The 24,452-nt window shown below is 42.7% G+C and overlaps 2 protein-coding genes across 5 annotated transcripts in view; both read right to left on the minus strand.

The window, feature by feature from the left end:
• The window catches only part of LOC134093887 (suppressor of tumorigenicity 7 protein homolog), a 35,479-nt gene extending 21,728 nt beyond the window's left edge, over positions 1 to 13,751 (minus strand). For 2 of the 4 annotated variants that reach the window (XM_062547183.1, XM_062547182.1), the window contains exons 1-2: positions 13,560 to 13,751; positions 6,871 to 6,906 (exon numbers count right to left, since the gene is read on the minus strand). In XM_062547183.1, coding sequence (XP_062403167.1) covers positions 6,871 to 6,906; positions 13,560 to 13,710 — 187 coding nt within the window. In that variant the 5' untranslated portion in view covers positions 13,711 to 13,751. The remainder of the gene's footprint in view (positions 1 to 6,870; positions 6,907 to 13,559) is intronic. The other 2 variants (XM_062547185.1, XM_062547184.1) reach the window with 1 other exon arrangement.
• Positions 13,752 to 14,373: 622 nt separating this feature from the next.
• Positions 14,374 to 24,452, minus strand: part of LOC134093891 (F-actin-capping protein subunit alpha-2) — a 19,004-nt gene continuing 8,925 nt past the window's right edge. Inside the window, exons 3-10 of the mRNA XM_062547190.1 lie at positions 23,672 to 23,723; positions 23,454 to 23,517; positions 23,136 to 23,342; positions 21,982 to 22,061; positions 21,191 to 21,269; positions 16,673 to 16,744; positions 15,670 to 15,732; positions 14,374 to 15,335 (exon numbers count right to left, since the gene is read on the minus strand). Of these exons, the coding sequence (XP_062403174.1) occupies positions 15,195 to 15,335; positions 15,670 to 15,732; positions 16,673 to 16,744; positions 21,191 to 21,269; positions 21,982 to 22,061; positions 23,136 to 23,342; positions 23,454 to 23,517; positions 23,672 to 23,723 (758 nt within the window). The 3' untranslated portion in view covers positions 14,374 to 15,194. The remainder of the gene's footprint in view (positions 15,336 to 15,669; positions 15,733 to 16,672; positions 16,745 to 21,190; positions 21,270 to 21,981; positions 22,062 to 23,135; positions 23,343 to 23,453; positions 23,518 to 23,671; positions 23,724 to 24,452) is intronic.

Consider the following 24,452-nt stretch of genomic DNA (forward strand, 5'->3'; position numbering starts at 1 on the left):
GGTTCTATCAGTGAGAGTATCAGGATGCAGACATGGAGAGGGAATTCAGCAGAGACAAGAGCGAGTAAATTTACACAGTTCACTTTAGGGGGGTTTCTGTGTGTTTTCCTGTGTGTTTACGCATAGAGTCCGCTGTCTTCCCAACACCAACAAGATATTAAGTCCTGCGTTGAGTGGTTGGAGTCGGAATACTGGCCGTCACCATGGAGACGGAGTGAGATGAAAAGCGAAATCTGCTGTAGATGAGAAGGCAAGCAGCCTCGTCATTCAGACGTCTGAAAGGAAACACCACCAGTTGAGCTGCTGCTGCATGTCTCTGTTTTCCGAGCGTCCAGCACCCTCATGACGAGTCTGAATCCGCGGGTAAACATACATGCTCCGGATGACTTGCAGACTCACACAAAATGCAAAGCGCTCAAGCATCTGTTGGCTCAGTGTGCAGAGAGGAAAATCAATATGTGATGCAAATACTCTTAGCACGTACAGTACATACACACACACACACACACACACACACACACATATACACACACAGATGGATTTGAGAGAATACGGAAAAAGGAAAAGGCTGGACCTTTCCACACCGAAAACACCAGGGCCGTGTTTCAAACAATTAAATATTGTATGCGCTAACAATTAAAATGGTCTCGAAACGGTTTTACAAGTTAAACCAAACAACAGGCAACATCAGAAAAGAAAATAAGAACAAAACTAAACATGGGTGGAAAATAGCACCGCCACAATAATACGAATGAAGTCCAGACATAAAAAAAGAGGATGAACTGCTAATGAATGATTAACTGCTTGGCTAAAATGGGACACGCGTCTGGTCCTGAAGACTGTTTCTGTAAAGGAAGGGTTTTTCTTCATTCTGGGGACAAAGAACAACCCTTGGCACTGGCAGCCAGTACACACAGCGCAGGGCCATGTGAGGCTTTTTTTACACGGACCTAAAACAAACACCACGATTTATCAGATTGACCTTGGTGGTGATGAGGTACACTGATCCGTGGTGTATGCTAAAGCCGACCACTTAGCTAAATGTCTGGGACGATAACCACCTGTGACCAATATCATGATCTATTTATAGGGCATCATTTACTGATAATGAATAATCATAAAAAATGGAAAATGGTTCATTAAAAAAGAAAAAAAAAGTGAATATAAAAAACATGACCAATCATCTACGAACAGACTCGCACACAAACACCATAAAAATGTACCAACATAAAGAAACCATTGTGTTGTCATATTTGCAGTTACCAGTCACTGCTCCGTCCTAACCAATAACATTGCTTTCCATATGAAATGCCATCAGAAGCCATGTTAATCCAGACAGGTGTTATCTGTGGTCGTGTTGGATCTAGTTAGCACTCTTGACTGGATCGTACTGTACTAACTGCCACTTATCCAGAGACACAGCGGGGAAGCCAGCAAGCCAGCAGTGTATTAGGATAATGTAGAATGAATGGACTAGGCCTACTCTCTCATCGTCAGGGAGAGAAGGCACGTTCCCAAGCCTTCACATGTTCCACTAATGAAAGAAAGCTGGCTTTGTAATCTCCCTCAAAAGAAAAGTCAACTAGAGAGGGAGAGGGAGAGAGAGAGACTCAAACACACACACACAGAGACAGAGAGACAGAGACAGAGACAGAGACAGAGACAGAGACAGAGACAGAGACAGAGACAGAGACAGAGACAGAGACAGAGACAGAGACAGAGAGAGAGACAGAGAGAGAGAGAGAGGTGTCAATTGTTACACAGAGACTGTGACAACAGAGATGGAGTGCATGAAATCTGCTTCCCCTTTCAGAGAATGAAACAGTTCTAGCAGGATGATTGGAGACACCAATTTACAACATGACAGCAATGAGAGTCCAGTCCAGTCCAGATCTCACACACACACACACACACCCACGCACCCACCAGTGCAGAACCTCTACATCTGCTCACTGGCATTAATTTATTGGTCATCCGCCATGCTGTGCTACGCCCATGCTAGTCTTTGCACCCCTTCATATATACCATGAGCTGTGTCACGCCTGTCTTCACGCTGCAGTCTGGGCCTCTATAAGGGCTGCTCAGAGTCTGTGCTGCAAGCAACACAGACGCAGTTGACAACACAAGGGTTGCACATGTTGTGTAGAAACTTCTCCATCTCAAAATCTACTCAAACTATGTGAAAGCTGCGAAATATCAGAGATATACGACATGGTACTTGCGCCACGCTACACAAAATTAGACAGCACACATTCTGCAAAACAAGTACGTACGCCGAATCTGGGCGCATCCGCATTCATGTTCCCTTAGCATGCGCAGACTACGAATCAGACCTTACAAGTCCTACAGCACACTAAACACCTAAACTCGGCACTTATGATGATAAATGACACCGGTCCATCAGAAATCCATCAATCAATGCATCACTTGCCACGTCAGATTAGCACCGGACTGATGGCCACCACGTTGGCAGTCACATTGCATCACCCCCGTGAGGCTGCAGCAGTCAGCTGAGCATGTGGCTTAATGTTGAGAAAGAGACCAGGCAGAGGAGGAGCTGAAAGGGGGCCAGAGCCACACTCTCTTGCCTGGGCAAGAAGTGCAGACAGTGCAGGCCCGTCCATTTGCTCAGAGGCACAGAGGTTTCACTCATGAAGGCCTGGCCCCGGACCAAACCATGGGGATGGAAACGGAATCGTTCTCCTTGGCAGGGTGGCCAAGTGTCTGTGGAGAGAGAGGGAGCTCCACAGTGGGGAAAGAGAGAGAGAGATGGAGAGGAAGAGAAAGAGAGAGAGAGAGAGAGAGGCAGAAAGGGAAAGAAAGAAGGAGAGAAGGAAAAGAAAGACAGAAAAAAGAAGGAGGGAGAGAGCTAGAGCGAGAGAGCAAGAGAGCAAGAGAGAGAGAGCGATCCTCTACACCAGAAAAGCCCCGATCTGGGCAATTAATCCCCAGCTCATGATCAGACACAATCTCATCTGATGAGCACACAATTGCCTGTCTGTTGTTCTTGTGGTGAGCCCATGTTGAGTGACCCTTGTTGCCCTGGAAAGTTATCAGTCACAGGCAATGTGCTATAAATGCATAAGGACATTTAGGGAACAGACTAAGACTGTCACAATAAAGACATAATAGTGGGTCCAATAATATAGCCAGCTTCAATTAACTCCAGACTACCAACCATTTGAATACAAATGTGTCCCTTTCCTTCAACTTAGGAGGACAAGCAAGATGCACAACAGCACAAACATTCTGACGGTGACCAAACTACCGCTACCTGCATCTCAAATCAACAACGCAATCAAAGGTCAAACTTGGCACCTTGATTCAGCGTAGTTTGACATACACACACACACACACACACACACGCACACACACACACGCACACAAAAATCCCTCTTACCTTTTTGGCAGTTTCTGCACTTTGATCAAACTAAAATAGCTAGTCAGCAATGTGGCTGTTGATAAACCTTCTACAGTACAGTTCTGCCACCACTGTGGTGTGTGTGTGTGTGTGTGTGTAACCACAGTAACGGGGACAGCTGGTCGCCGTCAGAGCAAAGCTTGCCTTTATCTGGCTGCCATTTTCAGTAAACACCTCCTTCAGCCACGACGCGGACGAAAAACAAACAAATCTGCCATTCAGACTCAGTCACACAGCAACGTCGGACTCATGGGGTCTTTAAAGGATCGCTTCCCCTGGCATAAGAGAGGATTCATGAACAGGCATTAGGCGACACCTGTAAGATGAGTTGTTCCTCTTGCGTTGCTCACATAACGAGATTTCAATCTCAACTGTGGGTGTAAAAGAGACACACACACACACACACACACACAAGACTGTCACACGGCGTTCCACAAATTCTCATGTCACAGGGACTCCCCTGTCTCCACTGTTTTTGAATTACACCATTAAGCCTAACTTACAGAGCATGCAGCGGAAGCGTGCAGAAGCCATACCGAGCAAGAGACCGTCTGTGTGACTGCCTTTACTATACTGCATGCTTTAGCTAATAGGGACCTAAACAGGGACAAGAACCCAGCCAAATACACACCTCCTCGTCCAATGCAATCATTTTCTCACATACAGCTCATGGCTGCGCATCTGCTACACACAAGCTCAGAGGTCTCTCTTAAGCGCTAACGTCGCAAAAATTGCAACAAACAACGACACTGATTAAAACAGACAATAGAACCGAGTACGATCATGTCAGATCTGCTACACATAAGCTTTAAATGATGTACAACTGGGGAAGCCTTAGCTAATGTACAAACACCTCGTTGTTGTTGCACACCTTTTATCTTCGACTTTCAGTAAACTGCAAAGACTTAAGTCACCTTTATCTCGTTCTCCCGACTGAGCAAAAGTGTCATTGCGGCTCATATACGGCGACACGTGCCTTTGCAGCCTGACTCGTCCCGTGGAAGAGAGTGGGAAGCCGCCGCAGGGTCCCAGCTACACATCCTGCTTCCTGTTTTTGCAAGGTAAGCAATATGCTTTACACAACTAATGCCAAGAAGTGTAGAACACTCCTCATCTTCGTAGCACGCATTTATCATCATTTTAGCATAGCGTCCCCTTAGAATTCTAAGGTTCTGTCTACATTCGGAGTAGTTCTGAGATATTGAGCTTCAAAAGTCTTAGAATTCCATAGAGTTATACTGATAAGTGGAACAAATATATTTAGATATGAAGTCCAAAAATGCATAAAACTACAAGAATCACCACCTCACTGTCTTAAGGTGTCACAGGATAAGAACAATTCAATTTTGACAAAAATGTCAGATAGAACCTTACAATTCTAAGGGGACGATATCTAAACCATCCGTAGCATGATTAATTTTTCCACCTTGCATGCTGACTATGTAATTAAATTGAACAACAACACTTACTTTTACATTACATGTATTCATTTATCCAAAGTGACTTACATACAGTAAAGTACAACACACTACATTACAAGGCCCATTGTCATCAGAGCAATTATAAGTGCCTTGCTCAAGGGCACCACGGTGGAAGCCGGGAATTGAACCCACAATTGTTTAGCCTACAGCATGCTAGCCCAGCTCCTTAGCCACTACACTACCACCCAACCACCCCTTCTTTGCAAAATGTTGTTCTGATAAAGAACAGGAAAAACTAATCAGTTCAGATTCCACCACTGTGCTCATGGAGTACGATTCCACAACCTCCGCATGACCTGAGACGAGTTTAACATAAAATGGGAATAAATTACATGGCCGCGGCTTTCCAGCTGCAATATGAAAATGACTACATCAACATGTAAAAACAGTCAAATAGCCTTGAGTCCCAGCCACTAGGCAGAGCGGACATCCATATATACAAACTAAAATAATAGAGAGCCATCCATCATCTCTCAAGATCTCCAACAAATGCCATCAAGCACACCCTCCAACAGCTGCACTGATAGGGTGACCTTAGAGTGAAATGGCTATTAGGCTGGTCAAAGAAGCTATCGAAAAATGACAAATTGGCACTCTGGATTTGATTGCTCAAACTAAATAGTTTAACATGACGAACACACAAGTATTTTTGAAGTAGGGAAACGACCGTGACTAAAAGTAGTTGTTGAACTTCCTAGTGTGCAAAGCTCACGCTAAGCCACGCTAAATATGTAGCCTCGGCCTGATGAGCAAACAACGCGGTCAGTTACGACCAACACCTTTTCACAACAATTCATCTGTCAATCAATCACCGCAATAACGTAACATTACAACATTTTCCAACTTCAATACCTACCTAATCAATACATAATCAATACCTACTTACAGCCTACAACATGAGAACTGCAGTATGACTTACAATCTTTGTACTGGTATACAAACAATCCAAACCTACTGCCCTCGGGCCGAACGAGAGACACAAGCCACAGACAGAACAAAGAACCGAGAGAAAAAAAAGGGAACAAAAACATCAACAAAGAACGTCACCTGACAGAAAACCTACAGGTGAATTTTGCCACTGTTCCAGAAAGCACATAATACCCTCCAAACACACACACACACACACACAGCTTCAGACAGACAGACAGAGACACAGACAGGCAGGCAGGCAGGCTGGCTGCACCTCAATGTCACCTAGCCGAGCTGCAATGGCAGCAGGGGGAGCGTGAGGCAGCCTGAGCACTGCTGCCAGTGGAGAGCTCTGAGCCCGTGTCTAGAACACGCCGCTCCATTCGACTCGACTCGACTCGACTCGACTCGACCGCACAAAGGGATGCTGTCAGTAGCAGCCGTATCCACCAAGCCATAGAGGCACGGCAAAATAGCATGCAGAACAGAGTGGCGGTGGTGGTGGTGGTGTGTGTGTGGGGGGGGGGGCATCAGCTAGAGGAGAGGCTGTTAGGCAGGCAGGGATAGCGGAAAAGCGGAGGATAGCGGGAGGAGAGGCAGAGAGAGGGAGGAGGGGTGATGGGGGAGAGAGATGGGAGAGAGATGGATTTCTGCATCACGACCAGTAATCGCCGACTGCTTGGCCTTTGTACAAAAAAAACCCTCCCATAAACAACAACAAAAAAAACATAGATGGATCCCAGTGGCAAGCGGAGGCGACCGACATGTTACGAGGGAATATTGGAGCACATAAAAAAAAACACAAGCCAATAGAGAGAGAAAGGGAGAGAAAGAAAGAGGGAGAGAGAGAGAGAGAGAGAGAGAGAGAGAGAGAGAAAAATAAGGATAGAGTCTGAGGAAAGAGGAGAAATGGAGCTAGCTGCACAACAGACACTATTACTGGAGGGGGAGAGAGGAGGAGGTAGAGGAGGGGTGAAAATACTTACATATGCACACATACGCACACAGAACCAAACACTCCGGCAGAAACACAGGCAGAGAACGACGCGAGGTACTTACGTGAGGACTCGGTGCCAAACATGGCTGGGCCGGGTGCTGTGATGGAGAAAGAGAGCGAAAGAAAAGGGGAGGGAGGGGGGAAGAGAGAGAGCGAGAGCGAGTGAGAGAGAGAGAGGGAGAGGGAGAGAGAGGGGGAGAGAGAGGGGGAGAGAGAGATGATGAGCACACAGCTACACAGCAGGGGTCATCAAAGCACACAATGCAGGCAGCCAGTCAGCCAGCCAGTCGAGCGACCAGCCCCGGCTCTCGTAGTGAGGAGAGAGGGAGGGGGGGGATTCTGCCCAGACGCTGGACTCCTGCAGCCGTTAACAGTCCTCCCGCTCCACCTGCTCCTGCTGCACCTCCTCCGCCGCGTCCTCGTCCTCGTCCCGTTCCGGACGGCGCTAAGGCCCGGGCTACTCCGGCGCATTCACCACCAGCAGCGGCGGCAGCAGCAACAGCAGCAGCGGCAGCAGCTCGAGTGCCCGGCTGCGGCTGCCTCCGTCAGGGCCCCAGCGCAACACCAGCAGCCGCCGCCGAAGCCAACAATGCCACAAGAGCATCTGACAGGAAACCGGGGCCGAACCAACCGCCGCGCCAACAACAATAACGCCCCGCAAAAAAACACGCGCGCAACGCTTCAGGTCCTGCTCCCTGCCAGCCGGATCGGTACAGGCACTCTTTCTCCGTGCCTTTGTTTGGGGGGGATGGGTAGGGTGGGGGGCAGGGGGGGGGGGGGGGGGCAAAGAAAATGCTCCTGTTCTTGGTCTTAGTCCACTCCACTCTTCTTTCTTCTGTCCTTCCCCTCTCAGTCGTCTTTTTCCTCCTGTTTTCTTCTCTCTGTCACAGCCGCACGCTGGCTGGATGTGGGAGGGGGGTGCTGAAGGAGTGGGGTGGGGGGGAGTGGGGGAGGTGGCGGGGGTGGTCGGGGGTGAGAGTCCGTCCTGGGGCAAAAAGAGGAAAAGAGTGGCTAGCGCAATCCTCCGGCAAAGGCAGCTGTCCGCTAAGACAATGGCTACGCAAACAGTGGGTGACGTCAGGAGCCTGTGGAAGACTGACTGCTGCTGCTGCCGCTGAAGAGAGAGGGAGGGAGAGAGGGAGGGAGAGAGAGAGAGAGAGGGAGGGAGGAGAGGACAGGAGGGGAGGAATGAGAGGGAAGGGAAGAGGAGGGGAGGGGCTCCACCACGAGTGGGAATGGACCAATCGCAACAGCTCTTCTGTTATGCCATCAACACAGTCATACTTGCTGGCTCTCTCTCTCTCGTGTGCACGCGCACACACACACACACACACACACACACTAAAGGCACTACATGTACACACACCCACTAAAATCCATCCCCGCAGGAGCAAAGGAAGGAGGGGATATAGCTTTTCATGTGGCAGCTGAGAACATTTAAATAAAAAGAACTGTGATGGATCTCTCCCTACCTGAGGAACAGATTGTAACGATGAAACACCCATCAAGAACACATTACAATTGAAACGAATATGCAAGTTAATTCATTCTAAATTAACACAAGCAATGGTGGAAACTCTCCTAAATAAAACACAACCCCCCCCCCACACACACACACACCCTTTTAATCATACAAAAGAATTTTGGATTTTTAGAGCAATAATAGCAACTGACGATAGCTTTACAATATTCATGAAACAATCTGTTTCTTCATCCTCATGTTGTGAGCCATGTTTTCCTTGTTATGCATGATGTGGCATACACACGTCTGGATGGCTACATTTCCCTCAGGATGAATAAAGAGTCCGTCTCTCCACCTCTACCTACTGTAGCTACACAATAGCACACTGACCCGATGGTCCAGCAGGATATAACTTAAGTGTTGGCCTTGCTACCAAAGGACATTAGGGCAACCCTGGTCCATTCAAGGAAGAGAGTCAGAAAATCAACTCCATGAGCTAATGGCTGCAATGGGGAGTAGGGGCCAGTTAGCAAGCCCCCTGGCCAGGTCATCATCTGGCTTAGGCTATATCCAGGAGTTGATCAAATCGAAGCTGTGTGAGGAGAGGTGCTTCAATCTTTCCAGCTGTGCACTTGTCCTATTTGTCCTATTTGTCCCACACACACACACACACACACACACGTGTGTACTCTTGCTCAGTCACTCTCCCTCCTCCTCCTCCTCGCTGCCTTTGTCCTTCAGTTCATCCCTTCCCTCCTCCCCCGCCGAGGACGTCTCCTGAGGTCACGTCAGAGGCACGTTAATTACACGGGGGGCTCTCTGAAACACTGCACCACAGGGAGAAGAGAAAGCAGAGGGGGGGGGGGGGGGGGGGGTGGAGGGAGAGAGAGAGAGAGAAGGGAGAGAGGGGGGAAGGGGACTGACAGAAAGAGAGAGGAGGGAGGCCAGTCTACCTCTTTTTTCACCCATCCATTAGGAACCATGATGGCCCTTCCTCTGCCTTCTCAGCCAGGTCTCTCCTGGAAGCGGTCTACACTACAGGCCATGTTTTGGGGTACAGCTGAGCTGCTGGATCCACACAGATCTCCTGCACAGGGTCATGTCCACCACCCTCAATGGGCCTTGCTCGGGCTACCTCGTCATCACTGATGGTGAGGACACCCTATACTGTTCTTTTTGCAGTGCAGTCTCTGTCAATGACACAGGCAGACTGCAAGGGGGGTATCAGCATCTCCCATAACACAATCCACCTGCAATCTATGCATGCGTGTGTGTATGTATGTATGTATGCTTGTATGTACTGTACAGTATGTATGCATGTATGAGTGTCTGTGTGTATGCATGCATGCTGTTGGTTTAATGTTCTTAACTGGCCGATTGCAGACCTGGGCCCTTGTCTTACTTTACTCCTGCCACAGCTGGAAAATAGTCCATCTACAGTGGGATGAATTGATATCGGGCAAATGACAAACTCTCCACTTGTTACAACATGGTGCCCCAATCCCCTCTGTCCAAAAACACACCTCACGGAGCACTTACTCAAGAACAATGCCCTACTGATCAGAACGGGGAACATGGAGGCAAGCCGCTTGCTCCTGGTTGCTAGGCAACTGCGCGAATGGAGGGTGGCCATCCTTCAGAGTGGGGTGCGTAATATATTGATGGGGAGAAATCAGAAAAATGAGATGCCCGTTCAAAAACTGACACCCAAAATGACAACGCTAAAGAAAACTACAATAATGTACATAGAAATGGATTCATGTAATTGGTCTTCTCACTCCTTAGAGATGCAGACAATTCTAGTCATTCAGAGTAATTACATAGCAGTTAAATTAAAATACAAATGAGTAGTACTTAGGCCTACATATACTGCTTTACAAAACACAGGTGAGTAAATGACAAATATTGAAGTAATCGTGCTTTGATTGCCAGTATCCTTAGTTCTAAAAAGAATATTGGTAAAGGACCACTTTCATTGTTCTATCATAAGACAGCAATTGGTAGAGATGTTCAGGCTATTGGCAAGAGAAGTTTAAAAATGTGGGTGTGAATAATGAATATCATCCAAAAGGCAGTCGAAAGAATGAAAGTCAAAATAACCATCAAGGCGCATGGCAAGAAGCTCTGAGATAACCTATACAGTACTGGGATCACAAAGGCACGTAGCCAAGCATGTCAAGCCAGAAGACAGTCTCCCCCTGCTGGTCTTAAGAAGAAAAGCATCTAGGCTAATGAGGGGGCCGAGAGAAAGAGCGACAGAGAGAGATTCACTTCAGGGTTCTAATCTTTGGATTAAAACTGGGAGGGAGGACTAGTTATATCTAAAAAAAACAGGGGTCACCTTTTAGATTGGCTTTGATATCTTGCTACAGCTAAAGAAACATATGGCTCACTGTCTTCCAACAGGGAAGTCAAACATCAGAACAAACATCAGCCCCACATTACTAGAGCCAGAGGTGTCCCACTAGGACCAAAACACATTTCAAAGCAATTACAACTCTTGATAATCCACGCTGAGCACATTATGTCGCAGTCCTCTTGGGCTCTGTGGGCACAAGGGTTGAAGCAGACCGAGTGGGAACTGGAGGGTTCATTCCTGGGAGCCAAATAGAAGAGGACAGCCCCACAGCCTCTCACATTACAACGACTACAGGGATTCTAAATTAAGCACCCACCGCACACAACAGTACAGCAAGAAGCCCATTTAAAGATGATGGCAAAAATACACATAACTGAGGAAAATATATACTACATAGGAAGCTTGAGCCAAGTATCGTATAGTGCCATGAGTTTTTTAGCAACATGCAATAGCCTATAGGACACACTCATAACAAAAGGTCAAGGCATTCCCAATAAAGGCCAAGTCATATAGTCCTAGTCCTAATCGTCTAGGCTATGATCCATTGTTTTGTTTTTTTAGTAACTGATGAAGAAAATAAATATACTCTCCACAAAGACCTCGATACAAGTCTACATCTTTGTTACACATAACAGTTTCATTCCCATAGCAATAAACATTCTGAATTCTAAATGCTGAGGATTGTGGATTAAGTATGATCCTTATGCATCATGCATGAATGTGTCGGTCTGTATATATGTACGTTATACTATATGTTTAATGTTTAATGTTGGAACCTGTACCAAGAGCAGTAATGAAAACAAATCCCACCAATCTGGCTGTGTGGTCATTAAATCAAATCAATGAAACAATCAATCAAAAACTATCGTGAGGCTATTAACATATAGGCCTATAAATTGTTTGCGTCACCCTAACACTCCACTCCATCTACTGGAGAGGCCTGGCAGTGTCACACCATATAACCACATTTAAAGTAACACAATCTAGGAATTCCCCTTTCCGTCTATTTTCAACATACTAGTTTCCCATTTAGCGTTAAGGTTGTAGCCACTTTGTGTAAAATCGACCCATAACCCGTGCTCCTGCTTGCTCCACAACAACAGTACACAGTGCGGTACCAGGGGCACATCAGTGAATAGATGTCATCCATCCTTTCATCCATCCATTTGAATACCACATCACCAACCTGCTTAATTTCCAAACAATGGACAGCTATCTGTATGTGGCTTCCTGGCGACACAATTTTGCACAATTTTCCTGCTATTCTGCTTGCACTACACAGCAACCCACTGTGCAACTAGGAGGTCTAATACATACAATGTGTATATTAACTGAAACAGCTTTTTGGAGGGGGGGATGTGTGTGGGGGGGGGGGTCCTAGAAGTTTTAAATGGGAGAGGAATGTTAGAGAGTAATGCGACACACTAGATAGCAGTGGTCTGGTCCAGCAGACTGGACAATTGCAGGAGAGGCCAGTGCAAGACTACCATCAGTGCTGTGGTCATCCGCACCAGCAGCACTGGAGAGCGTAATGCAAATGCTTGACCAGCAGACTCAGTGAGGGAGTTGTGCGCCAAGGACCAGGGACCACTGTAAGAGTCCCTTTTCTCCCATCTGCTTCTTCACCCAACTTTCTGCGAAGACATCTGGGGCTAACTGCTCTGATGTGTGTACACTCGGAGACACAGGAAACTTGAAAATGCCACCGCAAGGATGTAATAGGCATACAATCATGTGACATCACATCTCCAAACGGGGGAAAACAAGCACTCGTCGTGTTTTCTTCCTCTTTTCAAATGCCACACATTTTGCAAACTTATGTTTGAAATCATAAAGACTTGTCAGGAAGTCTATTACTTCCTGGTCATCTTTGCAGCGACCCTACATTTCTGACGTGCGTGTGCTAACTTCAGACACGTTGACAGCACGCTGACAACCCATAACACTACCAGGATTATGAAATAATGTAAAGATTATCGGCCTACTTTTAACGCTATTAAAATAATGTTTAAAATGACTAACAGCACAGCTGTGAACACACAATGAGAGACGAATTGCAAATAACTACCTTCTACGGCAGGAAATCTAACAGATGTTGTCAGATAAGCAAACGATACACTGGCACCAATTATTTTCTATTAAAAGTTTCTCGGCGCCAAGCCAAGTTAACATTACCAGACATATCCAAGTTACTGGCTAGCCAGCAGAATGCTACTGTCTGGGAGCATCATCATTAGCATGTTAGTTGCAGTGACTAAACATCCAAAAAGTCAGCAACTGCATTGTGAGACCTGAATATTAATGTTACAGTTAAATATGATCCTATAAAATTCTCCACGGCTGGCAATTTTCACGTTCATGTTGCTCTCTCCTTGCTGCATGAGTGTCTTCGAATGCAACAGCCCGGCTAGCCTGCCAAATTATCGTAATTCACTACAAGATGTTCAAGAGATGACCTCGCTCATGATTCTAACTGTATTTCCACGGGTAGCTGCTATATTAAAACGAGGTCAAACATTAACTAACTAACGTTGGCTAACGTCACTTTATGATATCTGACTAGCAAACAAATAACTTTACAGTATCGTTAACACATTTTTGGCAAGTCCAACGTTTAGTTCCAGCCAGCCCCACGGTGAACCACCATACTGACTTTTAACAACTTGCCTATTTTCAATCATAAATCCAATGGGACCCTGCTTTATTGTTTTCAAAGGGTAACAACTGACTTGTACACGCGATCTGCTCATGTGAAACACATTTTAACATTAACTTACAATTTAGCTATTAAACACAAAGCTCATAGCTAGCAAGCTGAGCTAGTCCAACAACGTAGACGTGTCTAGCTGTCTTGACTGGTTTGCCAACAAGCAGTTTCCGAAGTTTACAATCTTGCGAAAAGAAAAAGGAAATATTCACTGAAATCTCACCTGCGGTGCTGTCGTTGTATCTAAATGGCAGTCGTAGGATGTTAACCAAAAATAGCATAACAAAGAACCAGACGGTCCAAAAGTATGCCCAACACCAGACGATGCACGACTTCAGCTGTTCTAATAAGCCAGTCCCATTATTATCAGCCATGTTAGAGCTCACTACTGCCCCAAGCTCTGGGACCTCAGGCAATTTTTTATAGAGTAAGTTTTTCAATACGCAAACGCTATAATTTATTTCAGCGCTGCTCTGACCTAAATATGACGTGGCTATATCTCATTACAAAATACATTGAGAGTTTTCAAAATAACATTAATAAAATCTTAGACTTCATTCATTCTAGCCTTAATAAAGGCAAGCATTTTCTGGGTTCCTGTATGTGTAACCACATCCCATATTCAGTTCCCAGATGATATGCAACGTTCTTGTACGTCCTACTTTCAAGACAGGTTTCGAGACTCATCCGTTCACCTTGCACTTAATGAATGAATTATTTGAAGGTAATTGTTCGCATGTTTGTTTTTTGTTGATATGAAAACTCATTATTTTCATCGTTTATTTATTCATTATAGTTTTTTTTTTATTAGTGCATTTATTTACAATTAAAGTTAAACTAATGTTCAAACTATAAGTCCCTTTGGACAACAGTATGTGCCAAATACCACTAACATGAGCTACAGTAAATTATGAATATGACCAGTTCACCATTTACTCCTTTTCATCCATCCAACTAATTAAACCATTAGGGAAAGTATTAGTTAAAGTGATCAGTGGTTGCAGTATACACCAGTCACAGACATTAATGACACAGAATATAGAAAATTTGTCATTTAATGGAACATATTTATGACTGAATTACAGTTCTCAATCCGAAAGGAATGAATCACCAAACCGACAGACAAGGTGTTTAATACATGTATATATTACAATGTGCCATATACAGTCATGTCTGCATCAATAAAAATAGGGATGTGGAGAGTGCAACGGTAATTCCATGGTAATCTGGATGCACATTAAGTAGCTATAGATGACCTGTTAAGTAAGCAATTCAACATTTCAGTGAAGTTTTCATAGACATCAGTTGTGGGATCGAGCGCTGACCTGTGAGTGAATGGTAAGGAGGATGCAACTATCATTACACTACCGGCAACACATTTAGTCGGGAGACACATCCAAGTCATCAAGCAAGACAGTGTGTGCAAAAGATGAATATAACCAAAAACACTAGCTGGTTAATATGGTTTATCGGGTTTGCTCCTTATTTCCTGTCAATCAAGTTATACAATGTTCATCACTGGTTAAAACCTTGCAAATGTTTCCATTCTCTTCTAATATCAGTATTGAATAGCTTTCAATTATTATTACCTTAAGTAAAAATACTTCTACGTGTGATTTTTCCTTTGGCACGGTCTTACTTTTGCTCCCCTCACCTTCAACCTTATAACATATATTACTGTATTTAATTCATGGCATCTCGGCAAAGGTCCTAGTAAAGGTAAGTTTCTTAATATGAATATGGTTCACTTTTTGGTGGGACTAAACCATCGCTGTTGTTGTTTTTTTTATTTTATTTTTCTCCATGAACCTAATTTGTACATTGACAATACATTAATCCAGTCATGCCATGCTGGCAATTAAGCATTCTGCATCTCTTTTCCAATCTTGTAGCTTAGGATTTTGTTCCAGTCAATCTTGGTGCGGGTCACGGGGAGTTGTCGGCGTAAGGCTTTGAAGGTAGTGTCCGACATTGTCTGATAATTCTCATTGATGGCGGTCTACAAGGGAAGATGAGAGAAAGACCATGTGTTCACACAAAATCATAACTGTGCAAGATAAGCATTTATCATGAAGTCAAGCTTCATTTTTTTGTGTATGCTAAGACTAATTAGGTTTCCAGGTGGACACAACCATAAAGAGTAACTTATTATTATTAAGGATGACCAAGAAAAAAATCTCTCTCAGTGAAACTATAGTGCAACAGTATGATTAGCATAAAAGTAAACTATATCACTATAAAATGGCCAAACCATATGAGGAATCTAGAACAAACCTCATGAAGAATCTAGAACTAACCTGGAAATCAAACCAAACGAAGAATCTAGAACAAACCTGGTAATCATTCTCAGCAGCCTCCATGATCTTGACAAACTCCTTAGCTGTCTGTGCTTCATTCTGAGAGTGCAAAACAATGAGAGCTCAGGATGGGTTTACACAAAGATGATAAATACTCTGATATAAACATAAACAAACATAAAAAACATAAACATAAACTGACATAAAACAAAAAAAGTGAGGTAAACATTTCTATGCCTAAAGTTATCAGCCATTTTTAAAGCCATTATATAGTTATGGTTATGATTATGGTTATAGGATTGGGCAGACTCCAAAGCGATGTATACTGTATGTACAGTATACAATGTAAGACAGTTATATATAACGGTCTAATTGTCAAATCTTAAAGTGGTTATGCCACAGGACAGCATGCTAGAACATCATGAGAAAAAACAAGCCATTTTTTCCCCCAATAAAATCCATTGCAGAATTTTAAAAAGCATCTCAGGAAATGTTCTAAAATAACTGAACCGTGTTTGGCATTGGCATGGCTCCTTTAAGTGCCCTGCTCCCAGCTGTGTCTGAGAACTTAAAGCTCAGAGGTTTGTCTGAGGCAGTAAATGACATTACCCAGGGAGTTCGACAGCATAATAGATACACCCCCCCACAAACACTCCCTCAGCAAACCTGTCTACAAACCAATGAAAAGTTACGAGATGCTCCAGAAGGCCAGAAGAGAGAGAGAGAGGCACAGACATGCGCTTATTGAGCTCACAGTCGCCTACAGTTACCTGAATCAGCTGAAACAGGTTTCTCTATCACTAAAGCCCAATTCACACCAAAGATTCCCGGCGCGACGAGACTGAGTTGCAGCGGTGTGAATTAGAAGTTGCACGTAGTTGCAAGCCGTCGCAAGCCGCCGCAGAGCATTAAACATGTTGAGTCGCAGTCGCAAGGTTTTAGAACGTCGCAGCTCCTCTCGTCTCGTCTCGTCGGGAATCTTTGGTCTGAACCCTACTTAATAGTCCCTTAAGTACAACACCATCCAAAAACTACTCACAGAAATGGACATTGATTCCTGAACTTCTTTATGGCTGACCAGCTGCACATTTCCATCTTCATAGTAATGAACCTTTGACAAAAAAAAAAAAGTGAAAGCAGGATTAGCTGTTCATTCTGAGGACCATATCAACAATTAATTTACAACTAGAAATGCAATTCCAAGGAATTACCAGTGCATGAAATGCAAAAATAGATAGATAATGTAGATATGGTTACCAAGGTGTAGCTAGGGTAAATATGGTGGTTGCATAGTTTACAGAGAGTTGATAGTGTGAAGGTAGACAGTTTAAAGCTGAAACATTTTGATTTGCTGATTTCTATTCATGTTAAAATGTTAACTATGGTAACAATGATAACCAGGTTGATTGGTTAACTTAGCTACTGATTTCATGCAGTAATGGTATAAAGGTTAACTATGCTAACTATGCTCACAGTGTTAACCAGATTGATTAGCTAACTTAGCTAATGATTTCTAGCAGTTATGCTAAAAATGCTAACTATGCTAGCAATGCTAACTATGGTAACAATGCTAACCAGGTTGATTAGCTAACTTGACTGATGATTTCTAGCAATAATGCTAAAAATGCTAACAATGCTAAAATTGCTAACAATGCTAACCAGGTTGATTAGCTAACTTAGTTAGATGTTTTTTGCAGTTATGCTAAAAATGCTAACTATGCTAACAATGTTAACTATGCTAACCATGCTAACTAGCTAACTTGCTAACTTGCTAGTGAGGACTTTTATTTTGAAACATTTGTTGCTAGGGTATCCATGGTGGCCACTATCAGGAAGCAAGAAGTTACTGCAGCATAATCATGTTGGTTGCTATGGAAACGGTCATAAACGCTTAATTTTAATGGTTGGTATGTTGATTGCTAGGTACATGGAGGTTTCGTGTAGTTGACTGGAGGCATAGTTGATAACTGACAGTTGGAATGGTTGAACAGTTAAATAGTTGAGTAGTTACAATGGTTAAATGATTTAATAGTGTATTATTGCAGTGAGGACCTTTATTTTGAAACAGTTGTGGACAGAGGAAGTAGTGAAACAGAATCTGTAGTCTAAATGAGATTGTATGCTTAAAGCCAGAAGGTGCCTCTCATATAGCGTTTACGCGTCCTCTCTCGCTCCTCGATCCTCACTGATCTACATAAAGAATGATGGAGCGGCAACAATGGGATAGTCTAGCCCTTCTTCTATCTTTCTTTATGTAGATCATTGAGGATCGAGGAGCGAGGTAGGACATATAAACGCTGCTTGAGAGGCACCCACAGTAAATACTTTGAAAGTTGTATGTAGATAGTCTAATTAATGTTGATAGACAGAATGTTTAATGGATGTTGATAGGCAGATTGTTTAATAGATATTGATTGACAGTTTAATGGGTGGATGAGTGAATGGTCTGAAGAAGATGAATGGATAGAAGGTTGGATGGAATGTGCCTTATATTCTTGTTAAGAGAGACACTGATACAGCTCTCTGAGAGTAGTTGATACAGGTGTAATCAATTTAACTGGCTAGTCTTAAGAGAGAGTGTGCTTAAAGCCTGAGACAGAGTAAATCATTTAAAAGTTGAATGTAGATAGTCTAATTAATGTTGATAGACAGAGAGTTTAATGGATGTTGATAGGCAGATTGTTTAATAGATGTTGATAGACAGTTTAATGGGTGGATGAGTGAATGGTCTGAAGAAGATGAATGGATAGAAAGTTGGATGGAATGTGCCTTATATTCTTGTAGACTGGAGAGACACAGCTCTCTACTGAGAGTAGTGGATACAGATACAGGTGTAATCAATTTAACTGTCTAGTCTTAAGAGAGCCAGTGTATGTAGCCTGAGAGAGAGAGAGAGCTGCTGCAGGTGGGGCTGGCCACCTGGCATAAGATTCTAATTGCTTAATGATCCGATTGTGATGTCATAGAGGCCAATGTTAAGTCTATGGGGAAATTTGTAATAGTTTTTAATTTATAGTTTAAAAAGTATAAAAGTTGCAAAGTTGAAAAATACTTAGCAGCCTTCCCCTATTTAAGACCTACGTTGCGACGTTTGAATGAAGTTTCTAAGTTAAACGGTTCAAGCTGAATAGAAAAAATGAATTTGATCAGCGGAATAATAATAACTAGAAATGCAATTCCAAGGAATTACCAGTGCATGAAAATGCAAAAAAAAATATAGATAGATAATGTAGATATGGCTACTAAGGTATAGCTAGGGTAAACATGGTGGTTGCATAGTTTAAAGAGAGTTGATAGTGTTTAGGTAGACATTTTAAAGCTTAAACATTCCTGTTCTAACTTAACTAATGATTTCTAAAAGGTATTCTAAAATGTTAACTATGCTAACAATGATAACCAGGTTGATTGGTTTACTTGGCTAATGATTTCTAGCAGTAATGCTAAAAATGTTAACTATGCTAACAATGCTAACTATGCTAACAATGCTAACCACGTTGATTAGCTAACTTAGCTAATCATTTTTAGCAGTTATGCTAACAATGCTAACAATGTTAACTATGCTAACCAGGCTGATTAGCTAACTTAGCTAATCATTTTTAGCAGTTATGTTAAAAATGCTAACTATGCTAACAATGTTAACTATGCTAACCATGCTAACTAGCTAACTTGGTACTGAGGACTTTTATTTTGAAACATTTGTTGATGGGGTATCCATGGCTGCCACTATCAGGAATAAAGAAGTCACTGTAGTAAAATCATGTTGGTTGCTATGGAAACGGTCATAAACGCTTAATTTTGATGGTTGCTATGTTGGTTGCTAGGTGCATGGAGGTCTCATGTAGTTGACTGGAGGCATAGTTGATGATAACTGACAGTTGGAATGGTTGAACAGTTAAATAGTTGAGTAGTTTCAATGGTTAAATGATTTAATAGTGTATTATTGCAGTGAGGACTTTTATTTTTAAACAGTTGTGGAAAGAGGAAACAGTTAACAGGATATGTAGTCTTCACAGAGAGATTGTATGCTTAAAGCCTGAGAGAGAGAGGGCTGCTGCAGGTGGGGCTGGCCACCTGGCATAAGATTCTAATTGCTTAATGATCCGATTGTGATGTCATAGAGGCCAATGTTAAGTCTATGGGGAAATTTGTAATAGTTTTTAATTTATAGTTTAAAAAGTATAAAAGTTACAAAGTTGAAAAATACTTAGCAGCCTTCCCCTATTTAAGACCTACGTTGCGACGTTTGAATGAAGTTTCTAAGTTAAACGGTTCAAGCTGAATAGAAAAAATGAATTTGATCAGCGGAATAATAATAACTAGAAATGCAATTCCAAGGAATTACCAGTGCATGAAAATGCAAAAAAATGTAGATATGGCTACTAAGGTGTAGCTAGGGTAAACATGGTGGTTGCATAGTTTAAAGAGAGTTGATAGTGTTAAGGTAGACATTTTAAAGCTTAAACATTCCTGTTCTAACTTAACTAATACATTCTAACAGGTATTCTAAAATGTTAACTATGCTAACAATGCTAACCAGGTTGATAAGTTAACTTAGCTGATGATTTCTAGCAGTAATGCTAAAAATGCTAACTATGCTAACTTTGCTAACTATGTTAACAATGCTAACCACATAACTTAGCTAATCATTTTAGCAGTTGTGCTAAAAATGCTAACTATGCTAACAATGCTAACCAGGTTGATTAGCTAACTTAGCTAATTATTTTTAGCAGTTATGCTAAAAATGCTAACTATGCTAACAATGCTAACAATGCTATGCTAACTTGCTAGTGAGGACTTTTATTTTGAAACAGTAGTTGCTAGGGTATCCATGGTGCCCACTATCAGGACTAAAGAAGTTACTGTAGTATAATCATGTTGGTTGCTATGGAAACTGTCAAAAACGCTTAGTTTTAATGGTTGCTATGTTGGTTGCTAGGTACATGGAGGTTTCATTTAGTTGACTGGAGGCATAGTTGATGATAACTGACAGTTGGAATGGTTGAACAGTTAAATAGTTGAGTAGTTTCAGTGGTTAAATGATTTAATAGTGTATTATTGCAGTGAGGACTTTTATTTTGAAACAGTTGTGGAAAGAGGAAACAGTTAACAGGATATGTAGTCTTCACAGAGAGATTGTATGCTTAAAGCCTGAGAGAGAGAGGGCTGCTGCAGGTGGGGCTGGCCACCTGGCATAAGATTCTAATTGCTCAACGACCCGATTGTGATGTCATAGAGGCCAATGTTAAGTCTATGGGGAAATTTTGAATAGTTTTTATTTAATAGTTCAAAAAGTATAAAAGTTACAAAGTTGAAAAGTCATAGCAACCCGATCCATTAGAATACCTACGTTACAAAGTTTGAATGAAGTTGCTAAGTTAAACGGTTGAAGAGAAATTGCGGTTAGAAAAAGTGGTAAGCGGAATAATAATAACTATAAGAAGCCTAGGAAGAACAGTACAGTGCATTTTCATGCACTGTAATAAGAAGAAGAAGCCTTGGAAGAACAGTACAGTGCATTTTCATGCACTGTAATTACTGCATGCCCACACATACACACCTGGATTTTCATAATACCTGCCACCTGAGTGGAAGAGGGAGAAATAGTGAATTTCCATTCAGACCTCCAGCGCCCATTCCTTGAAGAAGAAATAAGAAAGAAAAAAAAATGAATCCAGATACAAAGAGCTGCAATCATCGCCTTTGCTCTGAACAAAGGGAGGCATACGATACATTAGATGAATTGCTGGTTCAGAGTGATTGTGATGTGATTAGACTATACACGGAGCTCAGTAGAACTGATCCTTCAAAGAGGATTGAAGGAGACCTTATCCAATTAGAACGACCTGATCTCTATCACCACATGGTGTATGTAATGTGGAAGTTGGTAGCTGGCTCTAGAAGGGGATTGATCACCTCAAAATAAATATCCAGCCAGTTACCCATATGTCAGGTCTCCCAGTCAGTGAGGCATTATCTAGTGAGCAGACAGAAATGTGCTTCATTCACTATGAGTCTTGAAAAAGAAAATTTTCTCCCTTCAGGCCAACGACCACTGGTGGCGACTGATGTGATCAAGTGACGCCAAAGTTTAGAATATCATTATTTTTAACAAAGAAAAGCCCATTGGCAGCATCTGATACACGTTGACGCAAAGATTTAGAAAATTCTTCCATCTCGAGTGTCTAATCCATAGATGCGAAAGTCGTCGCCAATGGATGTTGGTCTTTTGTGTTCCACAGAGTAACATAAACTTAGTATAGGATTTAACTTGACACTTGACAGTGAGTAGATAATTAAAATGACAATTGACAATACATTGCAACAGACCAGGAACATTTTAAAAATTACCAGAAGTTTTTTGGCTGAAACTGATGACACTCGATGCAGACAATGATCGTTTGTTGTCCATCAATAGTTTTCGCATAGATCTGACAAAGACATGAAAAGAGCAAAGTTTGTTGATTCACAAAAAAAAAAACTTGCACAAGCATACCACTATGCTAACACACTGGTTACACTAGTTTGGGTGGCACCATGTGGGCAAACTGCTTATTGAGCTCCACTGGTTACCTGTAACGCATCAAATTAAAATGACTAATGCTGTGTGCAAAGTGATCTCTGGTTCCGCGCCCACATTCTCAAACACTCTCATAAACATATATGTTACCACCCGACCGTAGCACCCATCCAAAGAATGGCGCCTGGCATGGTGCCGCTCACACACACGGCAATCCGAACTATTCTCATCTGTGGTTCCCCGATGGTGGAATAGTTGCTACCAGTTGCTACCAGAGCAGGGGCGTCTCTTAGTTTCCACCATCAAAAACTTCTCGAAGACCAGCTCCTCCAAGATCATCTGCTAACACCACTGACAACCTAACATGCTCAACTCACTGTACACTTATCATAACCTTTTCTACGTCTTGTCTACATCCGTGGACTTAATTTGACTCTAAACTGTCACTCTTACGTAAGGCTGTACTCATCATTAGACTTACCATGCACTTCCCTTTCTTCCCTACATTACCTTATTCTTCTTCTACCACTTTCTCCTTCGACTACACTTTGTCTAGCACTTTAAACTTCTGCACTCTCATCCTCTGGCAATAGTATTGATTGATGTAGTATTCATTATTACCTAAGGTCTCATCTGCATTGTAGTTTGAATGTTATAAGTCGCCTCCAATAAAAGTGTCTGATGAATGGATAAATGTTGATGTATTACAGTATTACACTATTCACACTGATCTTTGATTGTCCTCTATTTTTTGTAAGTCGCTTTGGGCAAAAGTGCCAACTAAATGAGTGAATTAAAATAAATCTAAAATGTAAAACAACAATCTTCCTTATTACAGGTCAGTTATAGCACTCCTCCAAAAAAATGAGTGGTGGGGAGGAGAACTTTCAAATATTAAGTTCCAGAATTTAACAAATGAATGACCCATGCCCATTCAACCAGCGACTTTGACTTCACTTGAATTCACAGAAGGTCAGTCACTCACGGTGCAGATGCCGCTGGGATAGTGCTCCTTCACGTAGCCTCTCACGGCAGCGTCCACAGCAGTCCTCCAGCCTTCCATCCCCCCATCCGCGTCATGGGGTCGGGGGTCGCTGGCCTCTTTGCGCAGGTGGTCGAACTTGAAGGAGATCTTATTCTTGGGGTCCAAGACCCTTCCATTGCCCATATCGCCATGCTCTGTGATTAAGACCTATGGCAGAGAAGATAGAGCTGGTTTTGGCAGACATAATCAAGGTTATGAATGACAACTAACTGCTGTTAACCTGCTACCATACAAAACAGGTGAGAATGTTTGTCTCACCTGTTCCTCATATCCGTTGATTTTCACTGGGGTAAACTGATCCAAATTATACTGTGCAAATGCACTGGAGAAACAGAAATCAAAATAATTACGCTGATGTTTTTGACAAATATGCAATTGTTAAAGGCAGCATTAAATTCTTGTTTCATAGATCCAAAACCACTGTATGTGTAGGTGTTCATTATGAAGACCAAATGAGAACATTGTGGCTGACTTACTGTGCTGCACCTTCCCTGAGGAGATTGTCATTGTTGAGAAGCAATCTTACATCTGTGGGTTATGACGACAACAACACAACATCAATGAAGACACTCAAACCTCAGACACCAAACTGAAAATGGAGCCAAACTAGAAGGGATAGAGGGATGACTGTTGGACGGCCGTGACAAATCTCTTAGACATGAAAAGGAGGACAGTAGGAGCAGTGCAACGCACAAGGAGGACACAAAAATGTGTTTCCTCGCGATAAGAGGGATGAGACTGCCCTGAGGGGGCCCTGGAGATGAAGTTAAATCACCACAGAAGGATTAACAAGATCAGTTCCCTTGCAGGCCTCCGAAATCCCCACGAGCTCCCATTACCGCTGGGTGTCTGGTGCTTAACACAACCTCCCCTTCCCCCCATCCATCAAAACCTGCATCTTCTCAAATCTAACCGATGGTCAAAAAGAGACTTGGGGGTGGAGGGCTTAACCTCCAAAAGACTCCAGATGTGACGTCATGAACACAGAGTTTGCAGAGTTCATGAGCACAAAAGCACATCTAATAATGGCACAACCCTTTATAATGTGTAGATTAAGAATAGACGGGACATTCTTTCTACTCTACAGTATGACTATATCTGACAATACTTTGTAAAAGTAAGACAATAACCTGCATCTCCATGGCTTGAAATTTCACAGTGCTATTATCAAAATCGGTAACAGTTAAAAGGTCCAATACTGTAGATCCAAAGGCATTGTTTTGTACCTTCTGTAAAATAATTAATTTATTCATGATG

The sequence above is a fragment of the Sardina pilchardus genome, chromosome 10 (assembly GCF_963854185.1).
Source record: "Sardina pilchardus chromosome 10, fSarPil1.1, whole genome shotgun sequence".
NCBI classification, from domain to species: Eukaryota; Metazoa; Chordata; class Actinopteri; order Clupeiformes; family Clupeidae; genus Sardina; species Sardina pilchardus.